Raw genomic sequence first — 17,623 nt, 5'->3', positions numbered from 1 at the left:
ATTCTTGGTTTCATACTCATTTTTTTTGTCTTCATGCTTGGATGAATGTAAATATCATGGTACAATTATTAAGATTTCCTATAGTGTGAATGGTATATTTTAAAGGAATAAGTTTGAAAATTTTGGCTTATTAGGATTATGTTTATTTAATCAAATCGTGAAGTGGCATTAGAAGTACACACTTGTTCGATTGTAAGTGATTTTTTTTCTTTTTTTGCAAAATTATTAGGTAACCTTGTTTTTTTTGTGTTTATGATGCGAGAAAAAATTTTGGCACTATCCAAATTGAGTTGTTTTTGGGTTTCACATTTAATTAATTAATTAATTTTTTTTTTGTTGGGAAATGGTTTCACATTTAGCTGTAATTCTTAACTAAGAGAGAGAGAGAGAGTACATCGACTTCAACTTCATTTAAAATTGATCAATCAAAATATATCATATTATTTGAGGTTGGATGTGATTTTAAATAAGTATTATATCTTCTAATTAGAATGGAGATCATTGGGTAGCAAAGACCAAACATTTTTAATGTAGATACATATAAAACTTAATGAATGACAAATTAAAAATATATTGCAACATATGGGGAGGCCAAAATAAAATTTATTTAGTTATGTGGAATAAAAAATATTCCCGAGTTAAAACCCAATAATTAATCATATGCCAAATGCGATAATAAAAAGTATTCTCGATTAAAAACATTCTACTCCCTTGGACAGAAAATCTATTAAGATTGTACAATATTATAATGTTATTCAAAGAAAAGTTGAACTAACCACTTAAATTATGAGAGCATGTAAGTTCATTTTAGTAGAAAGTGCATTAAGGTTAGATGAGTTCTGAATAGAGAGGCATAATAGGATGGTCATAACAGATTGGGCAAGCTATTTAACATGATAAAAACAAAACTATTTCTAATATAATTATGATCAACATGATTGGTCAAATATTAATCTTATTTTCAAATAACTATTATTCGATGATTAATTATATTTATAATTGCAAATCTCATAAAATGAGGATGATTCAGGAGGCTTTCTAGAAATTTGTAATTATTGCCAAATGAAATTACAAATCTTACAGTGATCTAGAATGAAAAGTTCAATGCTTAATGATGTGTTCTATATTTTGAAAGCTTTAAAATTATTATAAAATGCTAGATGAAATCCTTGCCGAATTGTCCACATGTAACTTTTTTGTCCTGATGTGTTAATTTTATTTTTTTATAAAATTCTAGATCAAGCACATGTGAACAGGCAGCCTTTTCAATAACGATCACCTCCCCCACCTTACATAGAAAGTCTAAAGCCATATTTTATTGGACTTTTTTGGGTTCATTTTTTCTATTAATCTTGCACTTTGTATGATGATAAATTGATTTTGGATAGATTGGATAGTTTTTTAGTAAATGTTTCAAGTTTAACAATTTTATAAATGAAGATGTGAATGCACGAGCTTTATCGAAGTTTCCATTTTCACGTGTTATTTGAAAATTAATTTAGATTGCTGGGGATGACTTGGCATCTAAATGACAGCTTTTACACGGAAGTTTTTGGAGACCATCAGCTGTCCAATTTGTACAAAAACTCTTTATAGTATTGATCGTCGATCCATTCCTTCATAATTCATTTTTCAAGTTTTAAATCATAAACATAAATTATTTAAAGCATGAATAAAAACTATCACTTCTGCAGGATAGTTTTACCACACAACTGCAGTAAACAATCACATATTGATAAAAAGCTTCACGAGATAAAAAAGATGAAACTCTAAAGCGCTACAGGCCCAAATTGACGGAAAATATTAAGCCGCATGAATCAAGGGACCAGCTGAGACCAGATTTCACTTTGTACATTTCTCAATCATAAAAATAACACAATCATACTGCAAACAGCAATTTCATTAGCTGAATAAGAATTTAAAACAAGAGAGGATAGAAGAATTATCTCAACTTTAAGGGCAGCAGAAGTTTGATAATCAGCTCAAATCTCCAAGGACGAGCCAATCCTAATCTCTCTGTGATCTTTCAAGCAAGCACGAATTCTCACAACTGCACAAAACTTAAGAAGCTGAAATTGAGATTTGAAAGTGAAAATTAAGTAATAATCATCCATACTGTCGTTACATCACATTCTTGCAAGGGCAAGCTTTTCTTTCTGATAAGAACAAAAAACCCAATAAAATATCCAAACACAATATCACATAAAAAGGAAAAGAAATGCACAAGCACACATGAGAAACCACGGAACCCACATTTGGGATCTTCAATAATAGCATTAATTTTTTTTAGTTGCTTATACTTTATACTTTATCAGTGTTAAGACGTAATGAAGGTGCCAAGATGCCACAAGATAAACATCTTTACATTTCAGCTTTGCTAAAATTTTCATCAATAAGAAGAAAGCAGGCGAATTGAAATGCTTAGCACCGTACATAATTTCAGATTTTCTAAAGTGCACATATCAGAAGCAATAACTTGCAAATCAATACAACAAAATTGAAAGAAGGCAAAAATGTTAGTCAAGTCATATTATGAACTTGCCATGAAAAGAATCAAGCATACTGTATTATTGAGTTACTTCAGCTGCTGGATCTGCGGTGGAGCTGGCTGTGTCAGCAGATTGATTTTGATTTATTTGTTGCACCTGACCGGATGTTTGCGAAACCTGACCTGACCTTTGGGGATCATTTGCCAATCCAAGAACCACTAGAGATGATCTAAGCAAACATATAATGTAATACGCATATAATGTAATGCGTTAGTTGATGAAATAAATCAACCAAGTACGTAGAGTATAAATGGTTGGAAGAGAAGTTATCTGAAAATGGTAAGTAAAAGGTTTTGGAAACCTGGGAAGAGTTGATCTTATGTTTGGTTGATTAGCATGCTCCATCAATGGGGACTTCAGCACTGGGTTCTTGCTCAAGGCATTCTCAAGCTGAGCTGCTGGCAACTGATAAACAAGCAAGCGGCATTGCTTAGGGCATTTCGGAACCAAACTATGCAAGGCATTGCACTCATAACTATGATATCATTATTATTATTATTATTATTATTAAACTGTAATATTAGGATACCTGTATAAATAGTCGCATGGTTTACAGATCAATCACCGAGTTACTATGCTATTAAAGAGAGCAATGGGCAAAGAAAGAAAGAAAGAGACAGAGAGGGTGGTAGAGCAAGGGCAAGATATTAGGGAGGCTCAAGCAAGCCCAAGAGAAGTCATGAGCATGTGTGAGGGACCACACAAGCAACCGATCGCACGAGCAACTAATCGAGCAAGCGGGTGCACGCAAAGCCGAGGGCAACCACCTGGGTAAACTTTGATGGGGTCATATACTTAAATGTCAATTTTCAAAGCCGAAATTAGGGCTTTTCTTCATTTTTCATCACCAAGCGAAGAGTTAGCCACACTTAGATTTTGTAGATCTTAAATCCTAAGAATAATTTCTAGAACAAGAACAAATATATATGGTTGTAGGAAAATTTTTGGAAGGAGTCTGAAACTTTAAAAAAAAATTGTTATGACAGATAATGTCGTTTTCAAATTCTAAAAAAAAGTAAAATTTGTTCTCAATTTTGTATAATAATTTTAAAATATTAACTTTAAAAGTTCATAAGTTTAAATGAAATTATATATTAAATGATAAATCTGAATTAATTAATAATGTAATGTTAAGCATATTATGTTAAAAAAAAAGTTGATATATATAGGTAAAAATCTAAATATCATGTTAAGCATATTTGAAATAAGATTTAAAAGTAAATAGTTTACTAGCAATAAACAATATCATGGAGATTTTAAAGATTAATAATAGCTTATAAAGGAAAGGATTACCTAAAGTGGGATTTTTGCATCTGACTTAAAATTAATTAATGAGATCAAATTAAAATAAGGAAAATTTTTGTGTATGGTTTAAATGAAAATTTAAAAAGTCAAAAGCTCAATAATAGTGATATGTTAAAAACAGCACGTTAAATATGAAGTTAAGGATTCCAAACTATAAAAAATTTCCAAGCATGATGTATATAATTGAATTAAAATAAATTACCTAAATAATAATAAAAATGAAAGACGAGAGAATCTTCCTAACAAGGTGGGTATTTATGTTTCTGATTGTTATGACAATTTCAATGCATAGAGAAATGCTCTCATTAATTCAAAACTATATTATGAACGTCCAAAGAGATTTTCTCTCTCATTTATGAAATCCACATATTTATAAAAAAGCAACCGAGCACTCTGCAAATTTGAGTTCCTAATAATTATTTCAGGATATGATAAGAAAAAAATATGAGTTTAAAATAAATGCATGATCAGAAGAATGCAAAGAATATGTTATATAAAATGAAATGCATAGGCATATAAAATAATAGAGCTCACCCTCTTTTGGAACTACCTGGAAACAATGTACTCACACAAAAAAAAAGGAAAAAGATTACCTAACCTCAAGGGTAGGAGTGTCAATAAAAGACATTACCTGTTAACCCGACTCCAAAAATTCAGGTCTGGGTTAACCCATTTAAAATACAGTTCAATTCAGGTCAAATTTTTTTATCCATTAAAATGTCGGGTAGGGTTTGGGTCAACCTGCCAACCTGAAATTAACTCAATTTTGACCCATGTAAATCATTATTCACATTTCACACGGGTTACGCGATCACAATTCATGGATTCACGGCAATGACATCTTATCCATTCTCTTTATCCTTTAGATACCATTTGAATGAATGAGAAATATTGAATAGCATGTGATTCATTCAGGCTCTCTAGAATTTTTATTTTCCTTTGTTGCAACCCGCAACACCTGTTATGGTGTGCTTCTCTCCCACTGTCGCTACTCAAAGGAGGACCCCGTTCAAGTGTTTGAAAGCCAACGGCTCGATGCTCCTTGCCAATTGCCTCCTTTCTCCACTCTCATTAATCTCATCTCAGTAGTCAGTATTTATCTATTCATAAAACAATAAATTTGTAAATCAAATAGTCTTGTTCATTCATTTTGACATGTTCGTGTTCCATTTTGACTTTGGTTGTTGTTAGAGCCTGAAGAGAAGAATTTTTTGGTTTAAGGTTGTGAAACCCTAACTATAGGCTGGTGGATCTTCTTAATTTAATAATATTTATATATTTTTTAATTAATGGCATAGATCCTAAAATAATTTATTCAATATTTCAGTTATCCAATTTTCTACTAAGAGTGACATGGTGATATCAACAAATTTTGAATAACCATTTATTTTATAGCATGTGAATATGTGATTAATTGCAATCATATTTTAGATAGCTTCCTTTTTTTGTAAACGAATTGGCGGATCAGGTCGAATCATAACGGTTTGAGATTAGGTCAGGTTCATAGTTTAGATCCGTTTATTAAACGAGTCAACTTTGAGTCATACCCGAACCTAACTTGAAGACACATTTTGACACTGCTACTCAAGGGTTAGGTTTAAAACGTTCTGTGATGAATGTGCCTTTAACAACAGACTTAGACATTGCTCTTATGATGGACATATTTCACTTTAAATAAGACATAAAAATTTTATGATAATATATAATAGTTTCTTTGTGCCATAATTGTGGTAGTTACAATTGTGCTTTTATTTACTGCCCATGAAAAATGAAAAAAAAATACCATGTTATGATTTACATACAATGATCAGCATGAATAATATCTTCTATATTTTAGAACTACAATGACTTAGAAACATAATTAGCCACTGAGTTGTTTCACTCACTCCTATTAATTCAACTATTTTCAAGAAAATATCCCTTAGCTTAAATAATTGAGAAAAGAGTTTATATGCAGTAGAAGGCCGGTAACCTCAAAAGCTAGGTATGGTAAAAACCATATGTATAAATTTATGCTTTTGAAGATATGTATTCTGAATGGACAAAAAATGAAAGGAATTCATATATTTTATGAAAAGTTCATAAATAAATTCTAGGCATCCTGGTCAACAAACCATCACGTTGAAACATGCTCCGCGGTGGGCCTTAGGTATTCTAAGCAATTATGACTTACCAACATCTCCACAAGTCATCCCAAGGAAGCGACATTTGGTTGAGGTCTCCCTCATGGTTAGCTTCAATTAGTCTAGCCTCGAGATATGTCTTTCTAATGTCTCCTAAGCTTTTTTAGTAGTCATGATCATGCCAAAGTCTTGGCATATTGTCTCAAGGGGTTAGGTTCAAACCATCGCCCTCAAAAGGCTAAAGTTTGGAACAAACCATTGGTTCCCTATCTCAAAGTCTTCATGTCTCCTTTTTGCTAACATCTCCAAGGTTGTCATTTTTGCCTTTGACATCTCACTACCCTCGCTAACTCATCAACGCTTTTTGTGCAAGTCCGGTGATATTTCCACTAACCGCTACACACTACTACGAAAAGTAGGTTCATAGATCATGCCAAATCCACCATTCCAATGATCCTCCCTCACTTCATTGGACTACAAGGCGAATAGTTCCGCTAATATGGTGCCGCAATCAATCACCTTCCATCAACTTTTCTCCCTCCAAGGGTTTCCACTTTTATGCAAAAGAAGATGAGACAAAGAAAATTCAACTAGTTTTGTCATCCATAGATGATGCTCGATTAAAGTCCACCAACCACTCACCAGCCCATTGTCCCACGCTTAGCCTTTTAGCCATATAAAAATAGACGTTTCACCATCCCTTTGTCCCACGCTCAGCCTTTCAACCATACATGAATAAATATTGCAAGCTTTCCCCCCACCATACAACTCACAAACTCAGATTATCAAAGTTTGTTGGTTCAAAATCCAACTTCTCAGCGAGCTCTCTCTTTGCATCTCCCAAGTTCTGAATGTTCTTTCCATTGGCTTTCTAAACCCATTGGCACTCTTGACACCAACTCGATGTCCCATCTGGGCATTAGTTCTCTTCTTCCTCTCGACTTCCAAGACCTTCAACGTGGACTAACCAATTTGTCGACACCATCATTGAAGCTTAGAGACCTCACTTCGATAAGCCGCTACCTCTAAAAGCCACAGTCTTCCTTCTTGCTCGTGTTTTTACCTTTAATATTTCATGAGGCCACCTGGTGTAATTGAACCTTATAGCTTAGGCTTTGTTAGAGGATTCTTTCTCTAACATTCCCCGTTATCCTCTTAGTCATGTTTCCCACCAAACTTTTCAAACACCTTTTCCTCCACCTAGCAACAACCATAACTAAAAGTTGTGAGGAAGGGCCAACCACCCTTTTAAAAAGACCTTAAGACTCCTTATATGTATCCCTTGAAAACCATTGGAGGTAGGCATTTATGCCCAACCCAGAATGTTAGAAAGACCTGGCCGATAAGTATATAACTTGATATCTCAAAATCACTAACCCCACAAGCACATGTGCAGTTAATGTTGACAACTTAAACATGTACAAACCTGCATGTCAATTCCATTTTCCTATGGAATCACCAACCCTCCATTATGTTGGGTTCTCCATCTGACCAACCTAATGATGTGTCGACTTGATGACCCGCCATCACATCATCCTGTTAACATACCAATCTATCATCATCGCCATCAACTCTTCTGAGCCGAAAAATTTTGGATGCCCTTCAAGAACCCTCACCTTGCCATGCTCATGTGTATATCTCTAAACAAATTGGTGTGGATCTATCAACTGTCAACACGACAAATATCACAAATCCAAGCCAACAGCATTCATACAACTTGGATCAAATTAGCCACCACAACCCCCTTTTATATGTAAAACATCTTTGTAAATCCGACCCCCCTTTGATTCACATCATATACATTCTATTCTTTGTAATAGGCATTTAAGAGTTTGTATTCATTGGCTGTGATAACGATTTCTAGATATTTAAAGGATCATGCAGTAGGTTATTTTAGTGTAAATAGTACATTTATTTTGCTGACTATATATTTATGTTTGTTTGAGTGAATAGACAAGGAAGTCGAATAAGTGAAATCTTATATGTGCATATTGTGATGTTTTTCTTTCTCACCATGCATGTCCTCTTATACTGTTTATTTTTTTTTCCTAATTCAATTAAATATTTACTGCACTTAACTATCACCTGCTTATGTCACTTTTTGTTCTTTCTCAACATGCTCTTAAGATGCTTAGAATATTTAAGCTTTTTTATGAACTTTTAGAAGGCAGCTAAAATCAATTAAAATCTTCTTTCGAAAGTGTGGCCCATAGCCATCTCTTTCACTAATAATTTTAAAAATGAATTTTGTTTAAGCATAGAGGTGTAGTGGCATCTAACTATACACATTCAAGGTATATTCTTTGAATTTAATCGTCGGAAGCCTAGCTGATGCATTCATATTGCATGGCCTAAGTCGTGTCAGCATATATACTTAGAAGCACTCTATGATGCACCGATACGGCACTTAAAGAGGGTATGCAGTGTCGGACACATGTCAGACACGGACACGGACACGCGTCGGACACGACATGGACACGTGTCGGAAACGGCATTGGAGTGTCGCAATTTAAAAAATTAAAATTAAAATCGGACACGCGTGTCCGGTTATTAAATGAGGTATTGCTATGTACATGCTTGGTATCACTAGGTACATGCTCGGTACAGCTCAGTACATGCTTGATACTGCTCAATATATGTTCGGTACCGCTCAGTACATGCTCGGTACAACTCAGTACATGCTCGGTACTGCTCAATATATGCTCGGTACCGCTTGGTACATGCTCGGTACCGCTCAGTACCGATACGTACATGATCGGTACTGCTGGGTACATGCTCGGTACTGCTAGGTACATGTTCGGTACCACTCGGTATCTTCCCATACAAATAACTTACGAACTTTAAAAACAAGCAGAACTTCAAAATTACTCTTACAATAAAATTTTGTTCCGGGCAGGTTGAACCCCACCAGGGGGCAGCGCCCCCTTGGACCCCCGGCAGACCGGTATATTGTTGTATTCATGTTGTCTTATTATTGAGATATTTTGATTTCACTTCATATCAATTTAATTTGATGTATTCATATGTATGATTGGTTTGTTAGCAAAATGAGCTTTGTTGCTGGCGGGGATGGATTAGGTGAAGGTTCAAAAGAGCCATCTGTCCACGCCATGTGCGTGTCTTATATTTTTAAAAATTATTATATATTATATTAAAAAATTATTATGCCCTGTCCACGCCGCACCCGTGTCCAATATTTTTAAAAATTGCCGTGTCCCGTGTCCGTGTCGTGTCGTGTCCGTGTCGCCGTGTCCGTGTCGGTGCATCATAGGAAGCACCACATCTTCTTCATTGTAATTGTTGACCATCATATGCATTCTTCCAAGGAATTAGTTGACCCATTCCTGCGCTACATTGGGACTTGACATCATGAATTTAAATGTGCTTAGGGTTCAAAGCTTCCCCCAACCAATGGAAATATCTGAATTAAGCCATGGTGCAACCCTTCCCTAACAAGTTGTTAAATTTAGGATGGTTTCCCCTAGACTTCATTTTATCTAAATCCAAACATTTTCCCTCTAGTTTATTTAAGGAGATGTAAGCCTATCCTCTAAAGGAGTAGTTTCCTCCTAAGGTGATTCCTTCAATTATGATTCCTCAGGGTTCAAGTTTAGTAGCCTCACACATTATTGGGTAATCCTCTTATCATGTATCATAAGCACTATATATCTATGTTGCATGTTGACATCATCTAGCTGCCTTTCGTCTCTTGCACTTGTTGAGTATTACCCTATCGTGTAAGATTTTGAGATTTGGACATGCTTATCAAGATTCTCATTTTATGTAGTGTGCTTAGCAACCAACTTAAGCCTATCTATTCACCATTATCTAAGCCAAACATCCAGATTCTCTTTGAATGAATCAAAGAACATAAATAAAAGTCATTGATAAAAATATTCATGAACTATCATACTTAAAATGTAATCAATTACAAGGACTTGCACCCATAGAAAACAAAAAACTCCTAAAATCAAAACAAACCCTATCGAGTGTTATGTAACAGGAAATGAAAATCTCTTATTTTGGTTATGCATATTGTTGCCTTTCAAGTCCTTAATGAGAGTCCTCTACCTTTAGAGGTAGTATAATCAGCTCTCTTCGAGTTACGCTACAAAGACAAGGTTATGTGTGGCTTAGTCTGAATTTGTATGATTCTTATATTGGAGCATGGAGATCTACGATCGTTTCTATTCTATAGGATGACACAATCCAATCCTCAAAAACCTCCCCAATCACATGAGTCTCTTTCAAAGCCCAAACTAGCATGCTATAGCTTTCAATTGTGTGATTTCACAATGTTAACCCTACAATATTGCTAGTAATTCCGCATTTTTTTAGAACTATGACAAACTAAAACACACATAGCTAAGTTTTTATCTTATAGCAATTCTGAGGTGGTTTTACGTGGTTGTTTTCCGGATTGGTTGTATAAATCAGCAACTACTTTGATTAAGCCTTTGGAAATTCTCCCCTGTATTTTTTTTTTTTAATATTTTGAAACTTTATGAGGATTACAAATAATAATATGATGGATGTTAATAAGAAAGTCTATGATAAATAAAAGTTTGCTTTGAATATTGCAATATTTCTCCTTTTAAGATTCAATTCGTTGATAAAAATGAAACTTTAAAACTTTTTGGCTGAGGCAATCATAAGGCTTACATTTTAACATACTGCTCTGAATTTCTTCCTTTCTCTCTTTACTTCTGATTGTTTTCTTACTAATAGCCGAAAGTGCTAATGATTTTGTTAGATATAACAATCTAATTTTCTTTTTTATAGATAATAATCCAATCATTTGTTAGATTTGCATGACCTTACCTTTCAAATCATTAATTTATAATGGAAGACCAAAACTTTTCATCTGAGTTGGAATTTTGGTGCATTCAATTTTCATTATAGATAATAAATAATTATATTAAAATTAATAGCTTATTTTCCTACTAGAATTATATATTTGTTGCAATAGTTGATTGCAAATAAATATATTTATATTGCATCAAGAAATTTTTAAATGACCTCTGAGATTATTACACGTTGGGCTCGAGAAAAACGGCACGTCGGCTTGAATCCCGCTTCGCAGCTGTAAGATTCCATTTTCCTTAAGTAAGAGTGTAGTTAATCATATTTCTCCTTAGGGTGGTGTCATGGTTTAATTAGATCTGGGTTATTACTTCCCATGAGCGCAAGCACTCAGAGTTAATTACCTCTTTTAATACCTAAGAAAGAACTCTAGATTAAAGATGAATAAATTTAAATGTTTTAGTCTCAATTGGAGGGGGAAATGAAGGTAAGCTTGATCAATAGCTCATGATTCTGTCGTCCAAGGTATATCATAGTTTTTCAGTCTATCAACATTAACAATCATTGATAGTAATATTGAAGGAATCTGATTAGCAGTTATGAGTTGCCTCCTCTTAGGGATCCAAAGTAGACTGACGTGGTTGGATAAGAGTTTTAATTTTATTGAATTTTGGGGTTTACATCAGTTAGAATACTCATAAATTAAATTGGTTTGGGATTTATAACTTTTTTAGAAGTCACCCAAAAGTTTGAATTGAAGCGAGTCTTCTGGTTTCTTCATAGAAGTAGCCCGGGTGTTTGAATTTAGGTCGAGAGTTACGAATTTCATTGAAAGTAGCCTTTATAGTGGGTCTTACATCTTCTATTAGAAGTGACACACTTGTGGATCTTACAACTTAGTCCTATAGGCTAAGCTGCTCGTTAATTTGAATTTAATTGTTTGGGTATTAGGATTATTGCAACTTATTTAGAAATTTTCAAAAAAATGTGGGTCTTATAACCTCACTTAAAAGTTACCCGGTAGCAGATCTTACAACCTAGCCCTATAGGCTAAGCTGCCCATTTATTTTGGTTAACAAGTCTTGTGACTCCCTTAAAAATTGGCTGTAAGTTTAATTTGTAGTGGGACTTATGACTTTATTAAAAAGTTGCCCAATAGTAGGTCTTACAACCTAGCTCTATAGAAAAGATACTTGAGGGTTTAATTATTTAGGTAGGTCATACAACTTTCTTTCCAAGTTGCCTAAAAGTAAGTTTTATAACCTTCTATTTTAGATTAAGATGCCCGTAAATTTTTATTTTAGTGGACATTAGTTAGTTGTTAGCTTGACACTAAACTGTGATTTAAGTTGCCTAAATTTTTATTTTATAACCTTCTCTTTTTATCAGGTTAGCATCGCTAAGTCTCACCTTAAAAGTCGGGCTCTTCAATTTTGGATAAGATTGGAAGATCATAAAAAGTATCGCGGTGAGTACCCTAGTTGTAAAGACATGAGGCGAGAACTTAATTTAAAATATCGACCATCTACCAGTGACCGTCATCTAGAGCACCACCCTACTTTTTCTGTTGGGACAAACCGTGGACATTATTGTGGTCGAGACCACCTATCTTTTAGTAACATCAGGGTTGCTGCCCCGCCCTGTAGGTCTTCAGCTAGCCTTGATGGCCGACCCTCTACTTGGTCTTCTGTTAGATCAATCCCATATGACTCCCCACTTGGACCAACTTCTAGCCATCCCAGTCAACCTTTAGCCTCCCCAGTCCTTGACCTTGCAAGTGTGATTTTAATAACGAATTGCATTAAAAAGAAGTAATATACTGAACCTGAGACTGAATACATTCATTTCGTGGATACTAATGATAGCGAGGACTTCTTCGAGGATGAAACTGAAGTGATTGAGTCAGACTCCCGGCATGATTTAAACCCTGAGCTAAGAATGTTGGAACCTTTAAACATCGACACCTTAGCCCACCCTGATCCTAGTCTCCTCGAGGATAACTTTTTGGATAAAGTCTATCTGGACGATATTAATTTGATCTCGAATTAAACTGATCTGACCTTGAACACATTGAAATTAAAATCGAAAGATTCTGATTTAATTACTGAGATGACTCCGAATAATTCTGATTTAATTTTGAATAATTCTGATGGCAATATGGATAATTTCAAACTGGAAGTGAGTCAATTGATCTTACTACCCGAATTAAACCCTGGTTTAAGTGACCCCGAATCCATTGATCTTAGGGTTATAGCCAAACATGATCTTATTGAGGATAGTAATATCAGTTTGGAAGATAGTAATTTGAATCTAAAAAATTCTGAGCCTAATTTGAACAATAAACATACTCTTGTCTTATTGGAGTCTATTTTAGGAGTTGCTCCTTTATATTTACATTTGACAGAGTGTACCTCTCTTGATTGGACTTATCTCACCGACCTTAGTGTTAGAGAGAGTCTTAGCTCATACTTTCATGTCACATTTCTAAGTCTTGTGCCCAATTCTGTTATGGATACCCTACCCCATTTCTTGAGTCCCATACCCGCTAGTAACTCTTTGGGCTCCATCATCTTATCATATTCTTGATTCCTACATTATGTCCTCGATATCCTTGTCCTTCCCTGTTAAGGACCATCTCTCTCCTAGTTGGATGACTTTGTTAGATTACCCCACCGTCGCTAGGAGACTGTCTGTGACCCTAGCTGAGACTCCCTATGGAGATGTCCTTTTAGCTAAGGATGTCTTCATTGTTCCTCTTACACCAGTTCCCTTAAATACAAAAATTTAATGTCCTCTCATTTTGTGATGGATCCATCTTTGTTCCTATCTATGTGTGCTTGTGAGTTAGTGCGCTTGTGTGTTTTTTTGTAATCTCTTGTCTTCCGAAATTTTCCTCTGTTTTAAATTTATGTGTGGATCTACAATTCATTCATCCTGCATATCATATCTCTTGCATCACATTTTTCCTATATCATTTATCTTGTTGAGTTTTGAATTTTGGACACACGATTTTGCATAAAACATACCACATTTACATCGCATATGCATGAACTACTTGAGGAAATTGCACGCCTAATTGAACCGAACAATAATAATTATAGGCGCCATGCTGAATTTAAACGACAATGTAAAACTTTTGAGGTTGGTAATTCAGTGATTGTGCGAACTTGTCCGGGAATTACATGCTAGAAGTGCGGGATCATGTAAAATAGTCGAAGAAATCAATGACGACGCTTACGTAGTGGATATGCTTGTAGAGTTCAACATTCATTCCTTTTCTAACATAGAAGATTTAGTAGCTATGAAGGTCCAGAGTTTAAACCCCAAATCCACCTCAAATTAAGCCTTGTGTGACCCCACCTTGTGAGAACCCCAAAGCCTACCTCCACTACCAAAATTATTCCCCAAAATTCTTATAGCGAAAAAGGTTGACATGATTCCTAATGATAATATTATTTCCACAAAAGAGGGTGGACGAAGAAGATATTTGACTAGGTGAAGAGGTGAACCAAAGTCAGAGGATACGTGGTCAGAATGCGAGGAGCTACAACAGATAAACCTAGATGCATGAGTTTTCGAGACACCAACTCGACGGATTCGAGTTTTTTTTTTCTGCCACCTGGGGAGAATGATGACGACATCAGAAGATCAATGATCTACGGTCACGATCTACTTTTGATTATTATTGTATTTGATGAATTTTGTTTTATGTTTCATGAGTCTATTGTATTTCTTTCCGTTTATACCCTTGCTTAAGGGCCTCGTCATGTGTTTGCCTTAGGGGCAATTGTGTCTTTGTATTTTATTTATTCCATTGGCTATTTAAAGCCTTCCCCTCTTCATGTAAGGATGATGAATTATTGAATGAAAAAAAAGTTTGTGCTTGTTTGATCTCTTAGTGAGTTCATGAGAGAAGAAGCCCGAGGAGGGTGATTTGCAATACCCGTAAATCATTGGAAGAGTCCAAGATTCACGATTCTTACGATCTCTTTGTGAGCTCGTTATTTTACTTTTATCTTATTTATTTTTATTTCAACTGCTTCCTTCCCCTCTCCGTCCACCACCAAGTTCTTAGCCTCCACCATCCAATCCCTCCACAAGCTCCACCACCGGCTTCACCTCATCCTTCCCCAACCGAATTCTCCCAAACCCCACCACCATGCCGCCGGCCCTAGTACCCACCCACGATTAATGATGGTTAATGTCATCATCATCACTTACCTAAATAACCTACCTTGATTTAGGAAGAGAGCTCCTCAATTTGGAATTCAAATTTTGAACTTCAAATTCTTTCCAAATTAGGAAAGTTTCTATGTTGAATCCAGTTTTAAAATAAATCAAATTAGATTTAATATTTTCTTTCCTAGTCATCATCACCTATTTGCAAACCCCCTCTCATCCTCCCCAATCCCCTCCCTCCTCTTAGATGCCGCCGGCCCCATGATGGGTTCCCCCTTGAATTCCCCATTAACCTCCCCATTACTTCTTTCCTTATTTGGCTCCTTGTATTTTAGGAAAGGTTTTGAATTCAAATTCAAAATAATTTGAATTTCAAATGCTTTCTATTTATGCCTAAGCTTTGAAAGAAATATCTCTCCACCACCCTAAATCTGAGATTAATTCTCAGATTTAGTCATTAATTACAATTCATTGTGTGGTCCACATTCATTGAATGTGGATACAATCCCCCTCCTCCACCCTATAGGCTAGCCCACTCATTCCTCTCTCTTATTAATTCTAGCCATTATTACTCCCTTATTAACTCCCGAAATTAAGCCCCATTCAAATTCAAATTGAGCCTATTTCCCTCCAATCCGTCATAATTGAGAATTAATGAGAAGGCAAGCAATTAAACCGCCACCTCCTTCTCTCTCTCCCTCCTAATGCCGCCAGGCCAGCCCCTCCCCTTTTCTCCTTTCCTGCCCCTTTCTCTTCCCTAGCCTCCACAATTATTTCCACAGGAAGAGAACATCTCAGGGAAGTTTTATAGACCTTACACCACCCTCTTCCCCTTCCAACGGGTCAACAAGGTCCAGATTTTCCCTGATGAGCTGCTGTCCAGAATTTTGGAAGAAAGAAACTTGCTGTCCAGAGTTCTCCGCAAGTCCAAACTACTGTTCACTTCGCTGAGGCTGCTGTCCAGAAAATTCGGCACTTGTTCTTTGCTGTCCCTCCATTTGGAAGGGCTCCTGAGGGCTGTTTGAGATAGCCGAAAATATCAAATAGCTGTCAACTACTTCCCCAACACCCCAACCACGAACGGGACTCCACATCTTCTACGGGTGAACTCCTCACCAACTCTTGTATGTTCTTAGTTTATTTCTCGAATGCGGTTGTAACTTGACTCATGAAGATTATGTTAATCTTTTCTCCGCTAAAGCCTAGTGAATTAGGGAGCTGAGTGAGTGGACACTCTAGTGATTAATATAATTTTTAGTCTAAGGATATTTGTTGAAAACCATTCATGTAACGTTAGATTGACTTGATTGTTATATGATCTTATCTCTTACGCGTGTGATTCAGCCTAAGCTTATTTTATCGCCTTATTGTTTTATCTTAGTGTTTAAATCGGCATAAGTTTTGTTTAATATTGTTCTCTAAAAATTAAGCATGCAAATTCCTTAAGCAACTCATCGTCACATGTACGTTCCACATCAGTTTTATTTATAGCTATTTCTTGTTCTTGATCATCTCATAGTTGTTCTTCATTTTGCAAATTTAACGTTGTATTTCTACGAGCATATTTTCGCCGATTAAATTTATTAGGCATATAATCTTTTTTTTTTTTTTTTTTTTTTTTAATTATTAGGCATATAATCAACCATCTAAAAGACCTCAATGTCCATGGGACCGATATACCCTTCCATTCCTTCAACATCATTATAATATTTATCAGTTTCATCCAACTTGACATCATCTGCATGTTAGGATTGCCGCTTCCAATGTATAACGAAGAGTTGGGTGATTCGTTAAAAACAGGATACTACTCTTCTGGCATAGTCATGTCAACGGAAGTCTTTTTATTGGGGATAACTTCTAGTCATGAGATTTAAGTCGCCCTTCATAGATCTTATCATGGTCCTCTTTATGAGCTTAAGGGTATTTGGATCTTTTTGGAACCCAAACTTGCTTTCTTTCTATGGTCACATACTGATGACCACCAACATCAAAATATACTTTTGAATGACCAAATTCATGATACCATTATCGAAGCCTTCTTTTATCATATTTTCTATTATAATCTTTTGCATGTAGACTATCAGAAGACTCTCCCTACTATTTTCTTCCATAATATGGGGTTAACCCATATTAGGAAAGAATTTTCTCAACTCCTGGTGATGACGACATTCATTTTCAAAAATGAGTCATGCTTGAGAAAATAACTTCACCGACAGATTTCCTCAGTCTTTGTTGCAACTTTTTATCTTTAATAGCCTTCATTATTTTATATATCATTATATCTCAGAATAAATAGATTCTTACTTCATTACCTGATGTGGCTATTGATGAGAAGTCTCTCCAAAAAGATTTCTTTACTTCGCCTTTGTCATCGTTTCTCTTCACACTCTTGAATGGTTCAAAACTAATGTTGGTGGGTACATTCGCCTCTAACTACAATGATGATTCTTAAATTGTATAGGGAATTCAACCATTAGTCCGCAAGCGAGCATTAGCTCTCTCTAGATTTCCTGGAAAAGTGCTTGTAGGAAGAATTTCAGTAACGTACTCTTCAGGGATTTCAGTAGGAATTTCAGCATTATACTCTTCAAGGACTTCCTCCTAGATTATGTTCAGGTTAGTTAAGCTGACAAAAACAGATTTTAGCTTGGGGTCAACATTATT

General features: G+C 35.4%; 1 protein-coding gene across 4 annotated transcripts in view; it reads right to left on the bottom strand.

The window, feature by feature from the left end:
- Nucleotides 1-1,673: 1,673 nt before the first annotated feature.
- Nucleotides 1,674-17,623, bottom strand: part of LOC110092056 (symplekin) — a 127,880-nt gene continuing 111,930 nt past the window's right edge. For 3 of the 4 annotated variants that reach the window (XM_020816411.2, XM_020816416.2, XM_020816424.2), the window contains 2 exons: nucleotides 2,851-2,954; nucleotides 2,239-2,718 (listed from right to left, as the gene is read on the bottom strand). In XM_020816411.2, coding sequence (XP_020672070.1) covers nucleotides 2,568-2,718; nucleotides 2,851-2,954 — 255 coding nt within the window. In that variant the 3' untranslated portion in view covers nucleotides 2,239-2,567. Of the gene's footprint in view, nucleotides 2,051-2,238; nucleotides 2,719-2,850; nucleotides 2,955-17,623 lie in introns of those variants that run through there. The other variant, XM_028692489.1, reaches the window with a different exon arrangement.

The sequence above is a fragment of the Dendrobium catenatum genome, unplaced genomic scaffold (genome assembly GCF_001605985.2).
Source record: "Dendrobium catenatum unplaced genomic scaffold, ASM160598v2 original_scaffold_212897, whole genome shotgun sequence".
Taxonomy (NCBI): Eukaryota; Viridiplantae; Streptophyta; class Magnoliopsida; order Asparagales; family Orchidaceae; genus Dendrobium; species Dendrobium catenatum.
This window is presented reverse-complemented; position numbering and strand designations above follow the sequence as displayed.